Raw genomic sequence first — 22,262 nt, forward strand, 5'->3', positions numbered from 1 at the left:
TCGCCGCCTTCCGTCGTCAGAATGACAGGCTATCCCCTCCTCATTTCACGATAGTCTCCGTAAATGGAAGGTACCATCTCCTACCATTCTGAAGGGACCTTCTACAGCCTCAATCCCACCTCCTGCACCTGTCACCAAAAATCCTCCATCTCTGCATCTGGTTTATCTCCAGGAGTCTCTGGTTGCCAAGGGTTATTCGAGAAGAGTCGTCAAGACCATCACTGAAGCTCATTGCACCTCCACAAAGGTGATCACAAATGGAAAGCCTTGGAGGGATCTTGTCAGGGTGGTGACATCATGCTTCCCATTATCTACGTGACATCTCCGCCACCCATGTCCAAGGCCACCTATTTGGTCTGTTGGTCCTGGCACAACAGTTAACGACAACTCCTCAATGCAGATGGACGATACTCCCACCTGTTGCCACAGACTCGTACTTCGTATCCTGTACATACTGAATAAATGTTAGAACCCCATTCCTTTGTTTCCTATCAGTATCACACACGTTCCCAGACTGAGTAACCATTGGCTTGAGCATGTGATGTCTTTGTATTGGTTTAAAGAGCCTCTTACAGATGTTGTTGATCCCAACTACTCGTCTAAGCTTGCTTCAATAATGCTCTGTGGTTTATACCTTTGCCAAGCTTATCAGCCTTGTCTTAGAGCGAATGTGGTGGTTTGTCTTGTAGAACTAATTGTCTGGAGACCCCTTGCGGAGTAGTTATTAGTTGTGGGTGAATAGGTTCCCTGCTTCGAAGATCTTTCGTTCTTGAAATGATGTCCTATGTGAAGACACATAACACATGATCTACCCGCTTTCATGATTTTGTCATAGTGAAGTTTCTCTCACTTATAACAGTAATCTACCCACTCAAGGAGTCCATGTCGTTTAGACACTAAACTGTGCAACAATCGATTAGTGTTAGCATGGTTTAGCACCAGCTTCCTCGTGTATATCTCATGGTTTTAGTCCACTACAGGCTAGGGTATCTGCAATCCACCGTCCAACCATGGGATAAAATGCATATTGTGAGATAGGATGAGTTAAAATTTTGAAAATTTTACCTTAAATTGTATGTTTATATACTTATCCAATCCCACCCGCTATATGCCAAACCGACCATCCCGCATCACAATTGCACTTCGCCTGTCAGCTCTAAGAAAGAGAAAGATGTGGTATAGGGTGTCAGGTGATAAGCCGCTAAGGTCAGGTCGCACTGGATTACAGTGCGTGACCCATGTTTGGGTGATGGCGATGCTGAGGCGAATGGTTTTCGGCCAAAATGTATTTAGAAGCTGGAAACTTTGTTTTCGGACTTTTCAACACCAGGATCGAAAGAAGAATGAAGAAATGCATAGTGTGACATCGGAAAAGTATATAAATATACAATTTATCGTAAACTTTTCAATCCTTTAATGACCATCCCAAAGATAGATGATGCTTTGTACAATTAACCTTTAATTAAGTTCATTTGATCCTCCATTTTCAACCGTCTAAACCTTATAGAGATGATCTAAAGCCACCACTGTCCAGACCACAGTTTGTGGTTTCGAACCAGATTGGTCAATGATGTGTTACCACAATATTCGAACTGGACCGCATTTGAATAACAAATCATGCATGCCTCACCCTTCATAATATGATCGACAATGACATCAGGTGTTGGCACGTGACATTTATTTATCAAGAAAACAACAATACATAAACATAAACAAAACAGTGTCCCAATATGCACCAAATATCCATGGCAGGTTTAACACTTTCATGTACATGAAGAACGGATTAACTTGATATTATTTTTCAGTACCAGTGAAGATCGATCTTCCTGTGTAATGCATCAATGGTGTAGAACCTGCCTGACTCACAACACCAGTCACACAAGCCTACATTGATCTACAATCACAGTAATCTCCAGAAACAGATGGAGCAGTACTTGGGTCAAGAAATGGGTTGCAACAATGTGGCAACAAAAAGTAATGAAACTTGTGTCGGAAAGGAAGTCAAACATTGGACTGAAGTGACACCATCCATTGGGGCTCGAGCAGTCGTGAGACTGGGGAGATAAGTCAGGTTAACATGCTGTCTAATATTCCATTAAATATTCACAATAGGCCTCGACTGAAGCATGCATGTACATGACTCAAGCATGGTAAATAAGACAGGTTGCTGACGAGAATACATGGTTAGTCTTTGGTGTTTTGGGTCATGTGGTCAGCACACATAGTGAGTGCATCAAACACATTATGCAGAGGGACAGTAAAAAGTGCTCAACATACAACAACAGTCTTCAATTGTAAACATTTTTTCCCACCAATTTCAGAAATATGGATGGATTTGTGAAATAAAATGATAAAGTTAGATAATACACAGATGATAACAGCATATCCTTGTTTTCAAGAATAGAAGTTTTGTCTGCTTGAAACAGTGTCTGTTTGAATCTCGCTTAAACCTTCCAGAGACCACCCAACACAACTGGTTGATGTCATCATGTCTGCTTGAATCTTGTTTTAGGATCACGGAGACCATCCAGGTTCTCAAGTGCCTCTGCAACCGGTGCCCGTTTGGCGTCTGCTCCGATGGTGAAGTCAGGTCTGCCTGTTCTGTACTTGCCATAATGCTCCACAAAGAGTCGACTGTCAATCTTACATTCCTGCACAACCGGGTCCTTCCACATCCGGGCCACCCAGGCAGTGATGGCAGGGTACTTGGTCTCATCTGTCTTGTAGCCTGGAAAGAGAACCATTGCCACCATCACATCATGGAGAAAATACTGGAACTCACAATACACAGCTGTGCCATGTTGAGACATCAATGAGGGCACACAGGTGGCCCAGTCATCAAAGGCTGGACAGAGTTGCATCCCTTTAGTGTGCCAGAAACCCGTGATCACTGGTTTGAATCCCAGATGGGGCTTGATCATGTTTCTAGGTTTGTCAGCACCACACCTGTGCTCATGGGTTTCATCACAGTGGTAAACTTTACTTTAGGTTTTCATGCTGATACAGTGACATAACTGTAATACTGTTTGAAGCAGCATTAATCCAAACTCACTCACTCCCTGAAATATTTGTAATTGCACACCAACTAAGGTGTATGGTTAGGCGTACACGTTCATCAGCCATATAAACCAAGCTGGAACATAAGGTAGATACTTTGAAATGTTTTTGTGATTAAAGCATGAAATTACTTGTGTATGCAAAAAAACACAAGATATTTGGAAACAACTGTTTAATTGGATAACTGACTTTAATATGTTTGAATAAAGATAAAGGTTCAGCCAACTGCATTGAATGCATGACCAGATCATTGCATACATGTTTTTAAATACAGTTCCCAATGGGACCGTTTGTACCCATCTCTTGAGACAGATAGTGGGTACCCGGGTAGCAAACCAACAAGTTGACCAATCACTAACTGTCATCCTTACCAGTTATTTCACCCATCATGGGGATCCTCTCAAACCAAGGCCAGATCATGTAGTCCGGGAAACCAGGTGTTTTGCCATGGAAATAGGGAGTGTCAGCTTTCTTCAAGTATTGATCCATAGTTGACACATGTTCGTTCAGCCTGTTTGTCAGTTCCGGGTCCAGATGGCCGGCTTTCAGTAGGCTGTAGAAGGCTGGGATACCCTGTACAATATACCGGAATATGTAAACATACAAAAGTCATGCCCACTACACCAGGGTCAAGAAGTAACACAGTGGTTAAAGCGCTTGCTTGTGACACCGAAGGCCTGGGTTCCATTCGCCACATGAGTACAATGCATGAAGACCATTCTGGGGTTCCTTGCCCTGACATTGTTGGAAAAGTGCTAAAAGCAGTGTAAAACCATCATTACTCACTCACTACAGGGAGGGAGTGAGTGAGTGAGTTGGGTTTAACGCCGCTTTTAACAGTATTCCAGTTATATCACGGAGTATCAGCTTAATGTGGGAAGAAAGCCCGAAGTGATGCAGGTCTCAGGCGCTTACCACTTCGTTGAAACCATAAAGAACGGTTATGGTGCTGACAAACCTAGAAACATAATTGGGGCCTACAATCAACCCTACAATCATAAGTTTCTGGTGTGCCCAAGGGACGCAACTCTGCACAGCGAATCGCGGCGCCTTCGACAACTGGGCCACCGGTGCCCCCCACAACAGGGAACATATGTAGATCCAAAGTAGCCTGTGTGTGTCTCCAAAACCATCCATTTATGTATAAAACACTTTTAAGGAAACTGTTAATGGACACTGACTTATTGAGTTAAACAGGACACATACAACTTTGCCTTTCATTGGGACACCAAGACAATTTAGAAAAATGTGACTTTTTGTTTCATGCTCAGTTGCAATATTGAATACTATCTCCAGGCAATCATTCACAGGAATACTATTTGTATGACAACATCCCCAGGCAATCAGTCACCCACCAATATGATAGTATCCCTGTTAAACATTGAGTAGTATTGTTCAATGACTTCATACCTTCTTGGTCCAGTGGTTGAAGTATATCTTCTCCCAGGCACGCTTCACTGGGTCCGAACTGTAAAGGGTAGGTGTAGAGAAGGACTCCTCTAGGTACTCTTCAGAAAGAAATTACAGAAAATGATATGGTTTCAAAAATTTGAGGTTATTTCTTGCATATATGAAGAAAATATTACTCCGTAAAACAGAAAAATTGAAATTTAATATCTAATATTACATATTTGACTCTTTTTTGCAAACTGAAGGGTTTAAATTAGATCTCCAGAACCCCAAGTTTGTCGCAGTGGCTGACAAAAATGTTGCTCGTGCTAGCTCATGCTTGACCAGGGGCAATATGACAATGGCCTGTCATTTATTTAAAAAGAAACCACTGGTAGAACTGATCTATGGTCTCTGGGCAACTGAAATTAGCCAGGTAGCACATTATATATATATTTTTTTAATTATTTTCCCCTCTTTATTCATCTCAGCAGGTACAGCATTTATATATACACATTATATTGTTGTTTGATTGAGTAACTCCCTGCCATCCAATTGTGATTTTGAAGTATGAAGAAATATGACAGTAAGTCGCAGATCTCTCCAATCTCATTAAAATCAGATCTGAGTTCTCGCTGCTGCTATACAAAGATCTGAGGACATCCCATTCCGGGTCACGTCAGAACGTCCTTTCATCCAACCAATCAAAGTCGTTTTGACATGACCCATAATGGGATGTCCTCATCTCTTTGTTTAGCGATAACGAGAACTAAGATCTGATTTTAATGAGATTGCAGATCTTTCTATTCACACAAGATCATACCTGCACATATCAGTGATTCGTACACATTGCTGCCATTGTGGATGACAACTGGCACCTCGCCATAGGGGTTGATGTCGAAGAACCAATCTGGCTTGTTGTTCAGGTCGATGTTGATGCAGTTGTACTTCACTCCCTTCGCTGCCAGTATCAGCCGGGCGCGCTGCATGTGGAGATGGAAGACATGTATTTACACAGTTATCAAGAACAAGAACAAGAACGCAACCTGAAAGGAAGCTTAGCATCATGTTGGGAGCAAACTATTGCCATCTTCCCGAAGCAAGGGAGTTAACTAACTGTGTAAGTCCAGTTTCCACCCTTGCCGAACTAGGCTGCAATTATGGAGATATTTTTTGGCTGTACTAACAATTTTAAGTCTATGCAAAGCCCAATCAAAATCGTGTAACATTATGGACATCTAGTTCGTAAACAACATGGATTTCAACGTGCAGATTTAGATCAACTGCAAGATTTGCAATTGATGTGTACCATCAACTGGTTGATGACATATAGTTTCCAAATCTTCTTGTGATTTGATGCACTTTGCAAGGTAAGACTAATTTTATTACAGTAAGTATCTTGAACATCGATCAGGTCGTCTTGACTGGACGCCACAATTTTGTTTGAAGCAAATGCAAGCAATATGAGAGGTGGAATCTTATTGGTCAACAAGAAGGTCATAGAAGGGACATAATTCGTAATAGCCACTGGTGGCGCTATGGTTGAGCCCAGAAATTCCAGCCTAGTTCAGCAAGGGTGGAAACTGGACTTTTAGATTCAGATAACTCCCTTGCCTCGGGAAGATGACTATTGCAGGTATTCTGTAATTTGTGTAGCACTTTGATGGGAATAAATCCACAGACTACTTGGAGTACATTGTGTTCATTGAGATTACATCTCACGGTTTGACCAAACATTTATGGACCATTGATCATGTATCACTTCTCTGGTTCAGGAAGAGAGTCAACTTGGGATGTTTTAACGGAAGTGTGATTATAAGACTAGGTGGGAATAAAAAACCAAAAAAACTATAATTTTAAACTTTTTTTCACATTCCTGTATTTTAGGGTAGGGTAATTTATAACCAAGTAATAAAACATGAATTGTGTACCTGTGCATACGGACACATGCGCATGCTATACATGCGTAGTTCAAGACCCTCCTGCAGTGGGTCTGTCGGCTTCCTCAGGGTATCCTCCATGAGCGCCATTGTGCTGATATTCTGAAAGACACATAATTATGGAGATAAAAGATAGTGCCACTGCACTCTAGTTCACCTGGATTTATAGTCAAACGTTTGAAATATCAACAAAGATAACCACATTACAAAAGCTGTTGTCAGCATGCTATTCAGATAAGTTCTTCATGAACACTGAGGACAAACGTATTAACAATTTTTTAAAAAGTAACTAAATGTTTTCTAATTCCTAGCTATTTATCCAACTGTTTAACGAAAAAACAGTTAAATAAGATTTGTCAGTCTAGCAATTGCAGAGAAAATGTTTACAGAGCCAAATAAGTATCTTGAGAGAACTTAATAAGAGCATTACAGTACATTTTGAGCAGAAATGACTGATCATTGGTGGAAACAAGCAGGTGAAGTTTCAGCTTCATTAATCAAGTGGTTTCTCAAGAGAAAATCTTCCCGAGGCAAGTTAGCTCTGGATCGATGCTCATGTTGTCAATCGCTGGATTGTCTGGTCCAGGCTCGATTACTTACAGACCGCCGTCATATAGCTGGAATATTGCTGAGTGCAGCGTTAACAGCAACCAAACAAACACTCATCAACTCGTTCGCTCGTTCACTCACCCCTCACTCACTCACTCACCCATGCACTCGGCCAACGCTTAAGAAACAAATCGCCGAGGTGGAGGGCACATTCTCACTGATTCCAGCAATTAATAACAGTGTGACAGCCTGCCACATCACTGGTCGTAAGTCATCGTCAGTCTAGCTGTAATGGAACTGTTGGTCCTGCATGTGTTCTTTATCTTCTGAACGTAAGTAGGAACATTAAATTCGTTCTGTATTTGTAAGATGACAAGAAGAAGAAATGTAAAAATCATAAATAAACCATTGTTTACCTACCTTGTGTCAGAATGTGATTTCCTCAAATGTTCTGCGTTCTGTTATGTCTGTAGTGCAGAAGCTCAGTTATATAGCGGAACTTACTTTTGTGAACCCGGATCTAAGCTTCCGTCTCGTTCCGACCTTCACCTGACTATGTATTCTGGTTTGAGTTATTTTATTCTTAAATGCCTTCCAACTTCTTGTTTACGGTTTGCACGAATACATTTTACGATTTGTATACGTAAATATGCGTTTCGTATCCCCATTACTCAGCAATTGGATTAACCCCAGGTTCGAAAAAACAATTTTATTGCAAATAACAACGTCGATGGCTTCTCGTTCACATTCCAGAATGACATTCCGGTTTGAGAAGGAACAAACCGGTTAATGATTTACGGCAGGCTTTATTCATCGATTGTCGTTTCCGCGAAAGTGCTCGTTTCCGAGAATCCGGTTTAAAGCTCATGTCATCGTGACTGGACAAAGAATATTATTTGCTTCTAGAACCCTTACGTAATTCAGTCACTTCCTGTCAACGTCATCGGATGGCTAAACATCACGGATCTGATATAGATCTATTATGTAACCTATAGTAGGCCTAACATATTGAAAAATAATGTCGCATGTTTTTAATAATCTCATATAGAATCTACCCTTTGCAGATATACATGCACTTCTCATTTCTGTTTAGCGAGCTGGTGGGTAGCAAAGACCTGAAGAACAATCGTTAAAACAATATAAAACACAATGTTTCTATTCGTCTCTTTGTGAGTGAGCATGAAATCCAATGACAGGTGTGATAGTTAAAGCCCCTGTCACACTTATTCGGAATCAGCAGGAATCAAACAGAACCAGCCGGATTGAAGAATTTTCAAAATTCGTGCCACATTCGGGAGGGAATTTCAAATTAACCAATCTTTGTAAGAATTAATGTCGTTCGAATACTTAGAATTTAATGCGCTTCGAACCCGCCTCGAATGATTCTTGCACATTCCGGTATGTTAGCTCTCGAATGCAGCTCGAATGTAGTTGAAACACAGTAGGAATATTTAGAATGCAGTCAGAATATTTAGAATGCACTTCGAATGCCATACGAGTGCGGTTCGATTGCTGCCCGAATATACCGCCCGAAGTCTGGTTGGAAGGTGCCTCGAATGCTGTACGAATTCACCTCGAATGCAGTCAGAACGCTCCCCGAATGGCCGCCGAATATGGTTCGAACGTCCAAGAATTCAAACAGAGTGCATCTCGAATACTAAGAATGTACTTCAAATGTACTTAGAGTGTAACACGAATAGATTCCGGCAGCAATCGAGATGCATTCAAGGTGCAATATCCGGCCCATTCGAGGCGCATTCGGGACATTCTGGCAGGATTTGAAGTGGCTTTGCGTTTCGATTCTCCCTCGAATGCGATCAGAATGTTTCGAATGCTGTTGGAATGCCGTAAGAATATTTAGAATGTCATCAGAGTACAGTTAGAATACACTTCGAATGTCGTTCGATATTTTTCTACTTCGAATGTATCTCGAAAGTTTTGAGCATAAGCAAAACATTCGGGCCAGCCACAAGAATGGGCCCGAATATTTGGAATGCACTCAGAATGCAGTCAGAAGTTTTAGAATGCACTTCGAATGTCCAGGAATAAACAAAGAATTTTCATCCCGAATGCATTCCGGCTCATTCCGCCTCTCGTGTGACTAGGGTTTAACCATCTGCACGAAAGGCTAATCCACCAAATTTCAAAATTTCAGCGAATAATCAACATTTAAAAAATATTGGCTGAATAAATAATATGATGGACACCTTACCAGTCTAAATATCGAAGCTGAGTACACTGGCACAAGGCATGTGATTTCTGAATAAGGGGAGGTGAAATGGGGTTTAACGTCGAGTTCAAGGTTATTGCTCTTATATAGTGACGTGCATGTGTGTGTGTGCGTGCGTGCGTGCGTGCGTATGCGCTTGTTCAAGTCCGGACAAACACCAGTTTTATAGTGCTTGCAGGACCACTGAGATACCATATGTCGCAGTTTAACATGGATACCCCAGTCAGACATGTATTATACTGACTCTGAGCCGATTAATACTTGTGTTATCCCCTTAATGCCGAGCTCCAGACAGGCCCATGTTTTAACACGATTCCCAGTTAAAAGCATGCGCAGTTAATGCAATATTGAGTGAATGAGTATGGTTTTACGCCGCTTTTAGTAGTATTCCAGCAATATCATGGCGGGGGACACCAGAAACGGGCTTCACACATTGTACCCATGTGGGAGATCGAACCCGGGTCTTCGGCGTGACGGGCGAACGCTTTGACCACTTTGCTAACCACCGCCCCAGGAGTATTGAACAAAACTAACCGCAATGTCTTTTTAAACATACTCGATAACACAGTGTATTAATTCTCTATTTGGTTGTGAGAAATACTAGAATGGAAATATGATAAAGCTGAAAATCGAGTTTCACACACATTTCTTGTCTTATTGAAAAACATTAATTCTGTCAACTCCAGGAGATCATTTGTTTTCATGAAGAATGTATACACATATTGATATGTGGTGTATTGATTGCGCAAACGACAATTTGTTTTAACGCAAAAGACCCATACAAACAATAGAAACCAACGGTAACCAGGATATTTTTTGGACTAAATGTCAGTCATTTATTTTTTATTATAGTGGTGGGGTGGGTAGGGTTGGGCTGGTCATAACACAATGACAGTGAAAGACGGGGTGGACACCAAAATTTATATCACACTATTAGGGGTAGGGGTGCGGCGCGGCTTCTGTGTGCGGAGCTCTTATTCATAGTTTTGGTTTGAGAACTGAATCGGTCATGTGACATGTCTCACTCGGAAAATATTTCATGTATGATTTAAAAACACAACCGTCGAAATATTGTTCCTTTAAAAAAACGACAATCGGCACACATAGTTAACTTGTTTAGACAATAATTATTTCCCTTCATTGGTCAAATCGAAAGTTGTTACGGAAACAGTAGCGGTATGCATTGCTTGGCGACGTCAGAGTTACTTGCCCCTGTACTTGTGACCTTGGATTGCAACATGGCTGCACGAAGATTACCAGGGACATTGCGACTTTTTGGGTGAGAATGACATCAGTTTCGACATGACAGTGCATGTCAGTTGTTCCTAATAAAGCAGGTCTCGTTCTTTTTGGTGAAAGTTTCTTACATGAATCTGAGTTCATGTTCGTATTATTCGCTGCGGGTGCACCACTGGCGCGGCCACAACGGCCACAGCCCACTGCTCAGTACTGGCATGAGTTTCATCAGTCTGGCCAGGATGTCTTCATTTAGGTGTGCGCGAACTTGGAGCAGCAGAGCAGCCGTGAAATTAAAAGAGTTTGAAAGAATTCCGCCATTAATTTTCTGCACCCTTTTTCACGAAATATATTTGTTTGTATAATTTATCAAAATACACAACCAGAGACCATATACCGGTATATGGTCTCTGACACAACTCACAGGACTGGAAGGCTACAAGATATCGTCGGAACATGTATTGTTCGGACGTCCATGTTTATAGTGATTACTCACGCAATAACCAGGTTTTGACGTCACTCCGACATTTAAAATACACAGATGATTGCCTGTTGTTAAGATCAGGTTGTCTTTTATAAGTGAGTGAGATGTTTTACAGTTGTTATTGTGAATAGCGAGAAGACTACAAATGTTGCTTAAGTGTCCGAAAACCCATAACACAGGGCAAAGATGCATACGTCTTTGCACGTGGATTCTTGTTCTCTCTCTCTCCAAAGAAGAGTCATATGGTCATATGATACTAAGCATACTTTCGGTAATTATTCCCCAAATCATTTTGCTGGACATTGTAGACACATGCGTAAGGTTCCATCGATAAAATTTTTTTCACTAGCGGTGCTACCTTGAGTTTGTATTATGTTAAAGATATCTTAAGTAAAAGAAGAATTTCAGGCTTATATGCTACTCAAAACAAGTTAAGGGTCACAAACTTTATTGATGATATTTAGGTTTAATACAGAAAGAGAAATATCTTAAATTCATTGTAATACAGTTTGATAAGATGTGAGTACCAGAAGCATGCAAATCAATACACGAGTCACGTCATGAAAGTCTCAGACAATACTTCAGCATTGAGGGGTCAAACAGAACTCTGTTACAATCGTTCACCTTGTCAAAACCAAGTGAATTCACCTCGTACTCGTAAACAGTTGATTCATGCTGTCGGTCAGATACAGAAAGAACCGTCTGTGAAATAGCCTGCCACTGTGCTTGAAGGAACCGGCCCAATTCTTTGAGGGTAGCAGGTTGCCAATGATTGTCTCTCACTTGTCTGCCCAAGTTGTCCAATGCATGATCAGTCATTGCCAAATCAGGTGAGTATGCAGGCTAATCCATTTGTTGAATGCCATTTTGGTTGAGAATATTATTCACGAGCCTGGCACGATGGGATCTAGCATTGTCATCTTGAAGAATCGAACCAGTTCCAATTTGGCAAAGAGAGGGAACAATAAAATGGTGTAAAATGTTGTCTCTCTGATACCGGTCAGATTTCCTTGGACGACGTAAAGAGGAGTTCTGTGGTGCATTGAAATTCCACCCCAAACCATCACTGTTCCACTGCCAAAATGATCAGGATGTCAGCAAATCTCTCTCTGGGCTGTCATCAGACGCGAACTCTGCTATCGTTGAATTGTAAAGCAAACCTGGATTCATCAGTAAAGAGTATCTCCCCCCACTGACGACGTGCCCAGGCTCTGTGATATGTGCACCAGACCCTGCGTGCTGCCCTTTGACGTTGGAGAAGAGGTGGTCGAACTGCTTGCTGCCGAGATCAAATATTGTGGGCTCGCAATACCAGTTGCATGTCACAGTTCATCTCTCAGATGTCTATCTGTGACGGTGCGTTGACGTAATGCCATGGGTACGATGTTGATCTTGGCCTACCAGAGCGAGGACGATTCTGAATGGAATTGGTGGATTGGAATCGCTGCCATAGTCTACCAATCACACTTTGGCTACAACCAGTTCTCTGGGCCACATTCCTCTGGGAATAATAATCCTACAGCCATGTAATGGCTCTTCCTCTATCAACCTTGCTTGGTTGACGTCTGACCATGATGAAATCTCAAGTGAGAACAACACGATCATGGTAGCGATTTGTATGCCCCTATTGCTCACAGATAACACAGATGTGCATTGACAAAACAAACACAATGATCGGCCAACTCTGCATTCAGGCCATGCACACAGTTTCGTTGACCCTTGTTTTTTAGATTGAATTGGTCATTTGTCTAAAGATCCTCAGTCATTCAGCGTTAGAAACAAGTAGTTTTAGACCACTAGTCCTTATAATGATAACATATAGCAAAACCCTTATGATACCTTAACTATTGGGCAGTTTGGCAAGGACTATAGGACTAGTGCCAATTTCTAACACTGGTCGTTGTGGTTTTGCACACAATGCTAAGTTTTAGGATACATTAAAACCTTTTCAAATGGATTTGCAATTAGAAATGTCTTATAACTGTGTTTTCTATGTTTTGTAACTGTCGTCTGACCCTTAACTTTTTTGTTCAGTACATATAATCCCTGTTACTTTTAGTAAACAACACTAAACATCACTGATACCAGCATACCCGGACAGTGGCTAATATGGTTTCTTTGCTCCAATTTTGCAGCTAAATGACGTCTGTACATAATCGGGTCTGGACCATCCAATCCAGCGATTGATATCATGATCATAGATCTACTCAATTGCAGTACAATGACATGCAAAAACTAAGTCAGTGAGTCTGACCACCTGGTCCTGTTATTAGCCTGTTACAACAAGCATGGGTTGCTAAAAAACAATTCCAACTTGGCTCTTCACAGGATGGCTGATATAGTCAAATTGTTAATAACAAGATATTGAACAGCCATTTTCACTTGGAGTTAATTGACATACATTCCATGTTTATTTCACAGTGTGAACAGGGTTAATGTAGTTTCTTTTGTTCTATAACTTCTTCATTTGTGATTTAATATGTTAAAATCATAGATTGATTTATGTGGTGATGTTCCAGAGTGCGCTACATGAGCGGAGAATGGGGATCCGGTGCAGGCAAGGTGAGTGTAACCATGGTTACCCATGTCTGAAGCCATTTATTAGTATGGGTCCAGGAAAGATTTCCTGTCGTTCCTAGACCCAATGGGAAAATTGCCCTGTTGTCGTCATCTGATGCAACTCATTGAACAAAGTGATTAGTATGTAATCCTATTGTCAGTATGCTAAAAAGGAGTTACCCGGTGTTAGTTTCTATTATATCATGACCCATTATCATTATCATTGCAGAGTTTAGATTAATGTCATAAAATAACATTCTGGCATCTCAGACTTGATCCATGGACAAAAATGTCTCGAAATAAGACGCTTGTCGAGCCAAAGATATCCTTGCCACTGATTTTATTCATGAAATCTATGTACAAATTATAAGAGCCGTTGTCATTATGTCTCCAATACAAATTATTTGCACAAAGGGAAATGTGTTTCAGGGAGGTGGATCAGGCGGCAGTGTCAGGTAACCACAGCAACCTATTTTTTCACTTTATCCTTTTGTTCTTCACAGCAAGTTTAAGGAAAAGTAAATTGAACAGTTTATAAAATTTAACCAAAAGTTTTGTGTCTCATCCATTGCATGGTCATAATTTTGTAAGTTCTTTCCAAGCCTTACTATGTGAACTGGGCGGTCGGGTAGCCTAGTGGTTAAAGCATTCGCTCGTCACGCCGAAGACCCGGGTTCGATTCCCGACATGGGAACAATGTGTGAAGCCCATTTCCGGTGTCCCCCGCCGTGATATTGCTGGAATATTGCTAAAAGCGGCGTAAAACCATACTCACTCACTATGTGCACTATTTGTCTACAGAGACGCTGGTGGAAGCTTCGGGAAGATGGAAGCAGCACAGGAAGAGCAGTACTTCCGCAAACTGGTGAGGAGACACACGTCCATGGTTATGTGTACAATTTGTGTTGGCTTCATACGTCAGTTAGGTAGATGGCTGGGATGGATTGACATATCATTACAAATAAATATTTTGACTACATATGGATGAAAGACCCTTAGAGTGTCTGTGTTAAATTGTTTCTTGTGGATCAGGGCTTGATTTAACCGTATACAACATGCACCAGTGCAACCTATTATTGAAAAGTGCAACCAAATATTTATTTCTACCGGGTATATGCACCAAATGTATGTAAAAACATCTTAAATTTGTGTTTGACTAACCCTTACTTTTCAACACAACATTTTTCTTTGAACACCACCAATACCTCTAAGGTTTAAGACTAGTTTATGCATCTATGTTTCAACTTTGATAAATTGATGGCACCAGGGTGCAACCTGGTTTTGTCTGGTTAAACTAGGTTTTCATGTCGTCATGCACCTGGTGCATGTAAAATCCAGTTCCTTAAATTGAGCCCTGTAGACGTATTTGATATAAAATTGGGAGCCTGTGTTGTCAGTATGGTTAGTTGGGTGAAATACCTTGGAAGAACTGCTATACGCTGTGACCTATGTATAATTTAGCCTCATGTTGACATTGTGTGACACTTGTTTGATAATGCTGGGGTATGGCTAGGATCTAAGCAGTGTCACAATATCAGTGTTCAATACAAAATAATGTTTGGCTATGTATTTACAATGTTTAAAAAAGGTCTTTCCTCTTCCAGAGAATAGCTCTGCAGCTTATATTTTTCATCCCTGCAGCTTATACCTTTCATCCCTGCAGCTTAGATTTTTCATCCCTGCAGATAAGCTCCAGTTCATGAGGATAGACCTTGCAGAATTTTGAGTTTTCATTTAACCAGTTGTTGGAAGCACACATGAAGCATCAACTTAAAAAACAAATCTAAACCCTGTTTGATTCTGGTAGATACCCGATCCCTAGTTGAGTTTTTAATGCTTGTCCTTGGAGCTGACTGAAGTGGTTGCTGGTGATACTGTGGCAGGAGGTGTCATAATGACAACTTGTATCACAATGGCAGGTGGTGTCATAATGACAACTGGTATCACAATGGCAACTGGTGTCACAATGGCAGCTGGTGTCACAATGGCAACTGGTGTCACACTGGTAGCTGCTGTCATAATGACAACTGGTGTCACAATGGCAGCTGGTATCACAGTGGTTGCTGCTGTTATAATGACGACCGGTATCACAATGACAACTGGTGTCACAGTGGCAGCTGGTATCACAATGGTTGCTGCTGTCATAATTGTATCTGATGTAGATATAATATATGATATGTGATAAAGATGTTATGCATATGTGATATTGCTGTTCCAATAAGCAATATCTGTCCAACCTTTCAGACCAATCTGTAAATGATGTTTAAAGTGCCCCCACCCCAAATTTGCCTGACAGTCCTTACTTTTCTTGTATATATTTCAGATTTTTTACTAAAATTACAGCAGTGTAAAGGAATCCCCAGGAACTAGTATTGATTTATATTCACTACTGCTCAACCAATGAAGATCCAGGTAGATAATAGGTCTTCAGCAACCCATGCATGTCATAAAAGGCAACTATGCTTGTCATAAGAGGCGACTAATGGGATCAGGTGGTCAGGCTCATTGACTTGGTTGATGCATGTCATCGTATCCCAATTGATATATTTATGCTCATGATGTCAATAACTGGATTGTGAGATCCAAACTCGACTGTTTACAGACAGCAGTCTTGTATTTGGAATATTGCTAAGTGAGGTGTTAAACAACTAACAAACATCACTGCTGCGGGAAAACAAATTTTACTGTTAGGTATTAATAAGCACCCCTGTTTGTCAAGTTTCTAAGCACCCAAGGGGCTTATTACAGGAAATACTGTACCTGTGATACATAATCATACAGCTTAAATATATCTGTGATATAGCTGTGACACGACTGCCTGAACAACCACATGTATGCATGGTGTAGAGACAGGCCTTGTTATAATGTTAAAGGATACGAGATCTGGAATATGTATGATACAGCTGTGACAGGGCTGCCTGAACCACCACATGGATGCATGGTGTAGAGACAGGGCGTGTTATAATGTTAAAGGATACAATGTACAATGTTATGTTAAAGGATACAATGTATTAATGTTAAAGGATACAATGTACTACATGTATGTAATCATGTTAAAGGATACAATGTACAATGTAATCATGTTAAAGGATACAGTGTACAATGTTTGTTTCTCCCTCCTGCATGCAGCAAAAGGTTCAGCTGGACAAAATGAAGGACATGATGGAGGATGAGATCAAATTTCACTCCAAACAAATGAAAATGCACCAGGTTTGACCATAGAACACATGGGCAGGGCATGATCAACAACTTGAACAACTTGCAGCTAGTCATTGTCATGGGGCACAGCCATTAGAGACAACGAGCCATTGTCTTGCAGGTTCATTTAATATCAAAAGAAATAGGTTTTGAACCTTTGATATTTGTTCAAGCAATCTTTGAAAGGGTAAACAAAGCAAATGTGGAAATTGTGATTTTCTGGTTAATGATGAAAGTATGATGTTACCCTATTCTGACAGTGTTCTGTGCAAGTTGTGAAGGTGGATTGATTGCCTTGATGTAAATAGCTGGTCGCTGCTTCTAACTCTCTCTCTGCCTCCCTAGCATGGACCCGTTGCTGCATGTGTAGAACTGTATCCAACTCAATCGGTCTCTTGGAATCTTTCAGTCTTCACGTGTAATGGAAAGAACAGATTAGCACATATTTTCCGCAAAGGGAAAGTATTTATGTAAATAGTTTTTGCTATTTCTCCATGCTGACTGAAAGCATTCCGACAGGCTCAGTATTGAGTAGGGTTCCCTTCCTGATCCAAGGTCGATGTTGTTTTGTAAATTTGTCTTCTCTGCTGTCTGCCAGCAAGCTGCTCAGCTGAATGCCCTCCATGACCATCTGGACGAGGAGATCAAGCACCACCAGAAACAGATTAACAATCACAAGGTAGAAGGCTAAGGGTCAGAAGCGTCGCCAGAGAGAGCAGTGTATTAATTTGGGGGGACAGTACTGTAATAAATATTTTGGGAGGGGTAGACAGTAGTAAAATAAGTTTGGGGGACAGTAATACAAATAATTTTGGGGAAAAGTAGTATAATTATAATTTTTGGGGACAAAAGTATGATAATAATAAGTTTGGGGGACAGTAGTATAAAAAGTTTGGGGGAAGTGTAGTAAAATAAGTTGTGTGGGGGGGGGCAGTAATATAAGTTTGGGGGACAGTTGTATAATAAGTTGGACAAACAGTGGTATTTTAAGTTGGGGAAACAGTAGTATTATCAGTTCGATGGAAAGTGGTACAATATTTTGAGAGGACAGTAGTATAATAATTTGGAGAAAAGTAATATTAATACATTGGAGGGACAGTAGTAAGTGTAAGTTGGGTGGTCAGTCCTGTCAAAAGTATCAACAGCAACCCATTTACTGACTGACTGACTCACTCACTCACTCAGATAAAATGCTCATTTTCTATCATACTGACATTACTTTGCATGTTATTGCATTTATATATATTTCTTCTAAATCTGCTATGGATCAAACTAATACCTGTCTCACTATATGAGTTCGGTGCCTATTTTTGGTCCTCACCTTCTTAGTTACAAGCCTAGCTTGCTTATCTTATAGCCAGTAGAGACTCGTAATTTGAAAGTTTACTTGCAGGTTAGTAAAAAATCTTATTCTATGGCCGACCCGTGAAGATCCGGGGTAGAATAATTCTTCAGCAACCCATACTTGCCGTAAAAGGCGACTATGCTTGTCGTAAGAGGCGACTAACGGGATTGGGTGGTCAGGCTCGCTGACTTGGTTGATGCATGTCATCCACCCCAATTGCGTGGATCGATGCTCATGATGTCAATGACTGGATTGTCTGGTCCAGACTCGATTATTTACAGACTGCCATCATATAGCTGGAATAGTGCTGCATTAAACAACAAACAAACAAACAGTCAACGTCCACCATCCATGCCTCAGATTGTTGCAACCAATGATGACACCTGAATTTGAGGTTTGAATCATTTTCAACATGACCACCATGTTGGCCATATTGATAAACCCACTCACAGCATTTATGCAAAAAAAGTAAATATAAAATATGTGTAGGATTTAGTCGGGATTTTCATTAATGTTGTTTGCTATTGTTTGAATATTGACCCAGATTAGACCTTTGCACTTTGGCAATCTGCTGAATTTTTTAACCATCTTCTCTGTACCTGCTAAATCAACAATGAACATAACATTTTATGCGTGTTTCTTTCCCCTAATGATCATGATGAATATTTGTTAGTTAATGTGGGAAGATATGCATGGATGGATAGGCAATGTGGGAAAGGACAGTGATCTTGGGATAAGCTGAGTACATCTGTTTATTTAGTGTGGAGGCGTGGCAGCATAGAGATTCAGGGTTTTACATTGACCTTCCAAACTAGGGGTCCAGAGGACCGCCAATTACTAATTTCAAGGGTCCTTACAGAAAGTATGAGGGTTCTGTGAAGAATTGAAACGGTAAAGTGTACTGTACTGTAAGATGTCATAATTCCTTTACTTACCAGAACTTCATATTTCTTGTCAAGAATTTGGTACTCTTAATAATATTGTGTGTCCCTCACGATGCAATATACATTTTTTCTGCGTCCATTCTAAACACCTTCTTCATCTTCATCTCGTTAAACCCTGGAGATTAAATATGAGTAGATAAAATGAGATATATAAATACAATGACAAGCTTTTCTGTGTTTTTCATGATTACGTAAAAATCTTTTTTTCGGGGCCCTTTGGGGCCCACTTCACCAGAAGTCAAGAGATAAGATGTGTTCCAATAATGACAATTTATGGTTGTTGAGTTAGACACTTAGCATTTGACTGTTCTTGTCAAGACTTGAGGGGGCACAGGTGGCCCAGTCGTCGAAGGCACCGCGATTTGCTGTGCAGAGTTGCGTACCTTGGGCACACCAAAAACCTATGATTGTGAGATCGAATCCCAGTTCGCCCCGATTATGTTTCTAGGTTTATCAGCACCATACCTGTGCTCGTGGGTTTCAGGGAAGTGGTAAACATCTGAGACCTGCATCACTCAGGGCTTTCCTCCCACATTAAGCTGACACACCATGATATAACTGGAATACTGTTAAAAGCGGCGTTAAACCCAACTCACTCACTCACTCACTGTCAACACTTGCATATTTTAGACTTGAAACAATTGAATGTAACGTTTAGTTGTAATTGACTGGGAAGTTTGCTGTTGTCATTTGGAGTGTGATCTTTTGCAATACAGTGTCAAAAATACAGGAGAGTCCTGGGGTCTGTGATATTTGAATCTAGGGACCTTAAGTCATTAAGTCGATATAAGGGTTAAGATAGGGACCCTTTGACTTTATTTCTCGATTTTGAAGACTTTTTACAGTGGTGTTGTCTTTTAACAGGTTGATATTTTCTTTCTTCAGGAAGCCATTGACAGGCACAAGAAGAAGATTTCTCAGTTAAAGGATGCAGGGGAGAAGTAGTTCCGCTGTTGTGATACATGCCAGTAAATAGTAGTAACTACAATGCTGGACGTAACACTATCAAATTCAGGTTCAGTACAACTGAAGTCATTTCCATTAACAAGGGAAATTAAACACAGGGAAATTCAATTTTGTAAATTATAAGAAATGATTATTGATAGTACCAGCTGTACAGTTTGAGTCCTGATTTAAGTGGTAGATACCCAAGAGTGTGTGTATTTGTGTACTCCTTGAGGATGTGTGTATGACTGCCCAACGTGGCTGTATGGCATTACAGAGTTCTGCGCCTCCACCAGGAAACCGTTCGATAATAAAAATCACTGCAAATTTGATTTTGTTTTTTATTTTTAAGAATCCTTTGTTTGCAAGTTGTTCACTCAAATGCTGCCATTCACAGCTTTCTTTTATGATAGCAATGTCACCTAAAAAGTAAAACAGCAGTTGTGTTGCGGATTTCAACAAAGTGCATTCTGCATGAATTGAGGAAAGATCTCTTTGGAAGATCGGTGCACGCAAGCGTCAGTGTCAGCTGGAAATATCTTGCCATACGGTAGAGGCAGACAAACATTAATTTTCAGTAGGGGGTTCCTGGACTAACAGGATGTTAATGTGCAATAAATGTCTGTATAAAACTGAAATATTGTGAGCTTTAATTATTTTCCAATATTGCCCCCTTTCAGTTCAGTACACTTGTTCAATCTCTTCTCAATATCAGTTCCCTGTATTGTAGAAGTCAAATCCTGGTCTGTCAAGCAGCTCTCCACAGCAGCAACCTGTTGTTGGTTAAATCTCAGAACATGCAAGCGTTTTTTCGAATTTGAAAATGACTGACAGTCACTTGGGGCCAGATCTGGAGAAAAAGGTAGATTGGATAGAAGCTCATATCAACATTTGTGTACATCAGCTATTGCAACATGACTGGTATGAGCCGGAGCATTGCACTGATGCAGAACACCACGCCAGTGTTTGATGGACCTACGATAGACATGCAATCTTCAAAAACGTCATAATATTTACCACTCAAAGTGTATCAGGTTGCTTTAAATTCCTTGGTTTCCACTCCACTGATTCATGTTGCTATTGGGACCATTGTTAATGATCCAGGTCTCATCACATGTCACGAGCCAATACTAAAAATGTTTTGGGTTGCAGTTATATCAATGTGACACACGTGGAGATCCTGGGTAGAATAGGTCTTCAGCAACCAGTGCTTGCCGTAAAAGGCAACTGTGCTTGTCATAGGAGGCGACTAACGGGATCGGGTGGTCAGGCTCGCTGACTTGGTTGAAGCATGTCATCGATCCCAATTGCATGGACCGTTGCTCATGATATCAATCACTGGATTGTCTGGTCCAGACTCGATTATTCACAGACCGCTATCATATAGCTGGAATATTGCTGAGTGCGGCCAAAAACAACAAACCAACCAACCAACTAACTATATCAGTGTGAGAGCTGATGACCTGTGTAGCCTTTCTTTCATCTGAGGGCTGCCTCTGTTGTCTAATGGTAGAGCCGAAGGTCTGGGGATCGAACCTGGTCGTGTCATATCAAAAGATGGTACTTGTTGTTACCCTGTCTGGCGCCAGCATCTCCGTCAGAACCCAATAGGTCTGATCCTACTCCCCAGCAGATATGATCATTTACCAATCAGATGATATGTCGTGATGATTCCTACTATCCCGACCCCTGAAGATCCAGGGTAGAATTGGTCTTCAGCAACCCATGCTTGCTGTAAAGGCGACTATGCTTGTTGTAAGAGGCGACTAACGGATGACTCGCTGACTTGGTTGATGCATGTCATTGATCCCAATTGCGTGATGCGAGTGCAGCATGAAACAACAAACAAACCAACCAATCCTATTATCCCCTACTTTTTTGGCATGGTATATTACAGGTGTTATCTTGTTTGTTTGTTGCTGCCTCTGTGGTCTGTGGTAGAGCGTCCGCCCAAGAGCGGAAAGTGCCGGGTTCGATCCCTGCCACGTCATACCAAAAGACGTTAAAAGATGGTACTTGTTGTTACCTTGTCTGGCGCTCGGCAGTAAGGGGCTAAAACAAGGAATGTTTGGCTCCGAGTCAGTATACTGTGTCTGAGTGGGGTATTCATGTTAAACTTCCACATAGAATCTCTGGGCAAGCACTATAAATCGGCATCAGCACATCGCTACATAAGTGCAATACTCTTGGATGCCACGTTAAACCCCATGTCACCTCACCTTGTTTGTGTGTTGTTTTACGCTGCACTCTCTGTGCAGAGTTGCATCCCTTGGGCACGCCAGAAACCTATGATTGTGGGTTCGAATCCTGGTTCGCCCCGATTATGTTTCTAGGTTGTCATCACCATACCCGTGCTCGTGGGTTTAACCGAAGTGGTAAACGTCTG

At 41.0% G+C, this 22,262-nt stretch overlaps 2 protein-coding genes across 3 annotated transcripts; one reads left to right on the forward strand and one right to left on the reverse strand.

Moving 5' to 3' along the window:
• Window positions 1-1,661: 1,661 nt before the first annotated feature.
• Window positions 1,662-7,496, reverse strand: LOC124131635 (glutathione S-transferase omega-1-like). Its single transcript, XM_046495036.2, has 6 exons — window positions 7,356-7,496; window positions 6,378-6,488; window positions 5,270-5,429; window positions 4,468-4,565; window positions 3,429-3,630; window positions 1,662-2,728 (listed from the first exon to the last, which is right to left on the reverse strand). The coding sequence occupies exons 2-6, from the start codon at window positions 6,474-6,476 to the stop codon at window positions 2,487-2,489; spliced, it is 801 nt and encodes a 266-aa protein (XP_046350992.2). The 5' UTR covers window positions 6,477-6,488; window positions 7,356-7,496; the 3' UTR covers window positions 1,662-2,486.
• Window positions 7,497-10,297: 2,801 nt separating this feature from the next.
• On the forward strand, window positions 10,298-20,208 carry LOC124131636 (ATPase inhibitor mai-2, mitochondrial-like). Of its 2 annotated transcripts, none has more exons than XM_046495039.2 (6): window positions 10,298-10,444; window positions 13,405-13,447; window positions 13,874-13,899; window positions 14,246-14,309; window positions 16,574-16,654; window positions 19,817-20,208. In XM_046495039.2, the coding sequence occupies exons 1-6, from the start codon at window positions 10,344-10,346 to the stop codon at window positions 19,874-19,876; spliced, it is 375 nt and encodes a 124-aa protein (XP_046350995.1). In that variant the 5' UTR covers window positions 10,298-10,343; the 3' UTR covers window positions 19,877-20,208. The 2 variants fall into 2 exon arrangements, with proteins under 2 accessions (XP_046350995.1, XP_046350994.1); XM_046495038.2 differs by lacking the exon at window positions 16,574-16,654 and adding an exon at window positions 17,241-17,321 and having other exon boundaries at window positions 10,300-10,444.
• Window positions 20,209-22,262: the final 2,054 nt, after the last annotated feature.

This window comes from Haliotis rufescens, unplaced genomic scaffold (genome assembly GCF_023055435.1).
Source record: "Haliotis rufescens isolate VD_foot unplaced genomic scaffold, xgHalRufe1.0.p SCAF_1, whole genome shotgun sequence".
In the NCBI taxonomy this organism is placed as follows: domain Eukaryota; kingdom Metazoa; phylum Mollusca; class Gastropoda; order Lepetellida; family Haliotidae; genus Haliotis; species Haliotis rufescens.

What these genes read in the sequence shown, in the direction of transcription:
- LOC124131636 (XM_046495039.2), top strand. Translation starts at nt 10,344, where the DNA reads ATGCATTGCTTGGCGACGTCAGAGTTACTTGCCCCTGTACTTGTGACC. An exon ending in GGGGATCCGGTGCAGGCAAG is followed by an intron (nt 13,448 to 13,873) that starts GTGAGTGTAACC and finishes AATGTGTTTCAG; the next exon opens with GGAGGTGGATCAGGCGGCAG. An exon ending in AACAAATGAAAATGCACCAG is followed by an intron (nt 16,655 to 19,816) that starts GTTTGACCATAG and finishes TTCTTTCTTCAG; the next exon opens with GAAGCCATTGACAGGCACAA.
- LOC124131635 (XM_046495036.2), bottom strand. Translation starts at nt 6,476, where the DNA reads ATGGCGCTCATGGAGGATACCCTGAGGAAGCCGACAGACCCACTGCAG. An exon ending in TCAACCACTGGACCAAGAAG is followed by an intron (nt 3,631 to 4,467) that starts GTATGAAGTCAT and finishes TATATTGTACAG; the next exon opens with GGTATCCCAGCCTTCTACAG. An exon ending in CATGATGGGTGAAATAACTG is followed by an intron (nt 2,729 to 3,428) that starts GTAAGGATGACA and finishes TTCTCTTTCCAG; the next exon opens with GCTACAAGACAGATGAGACC.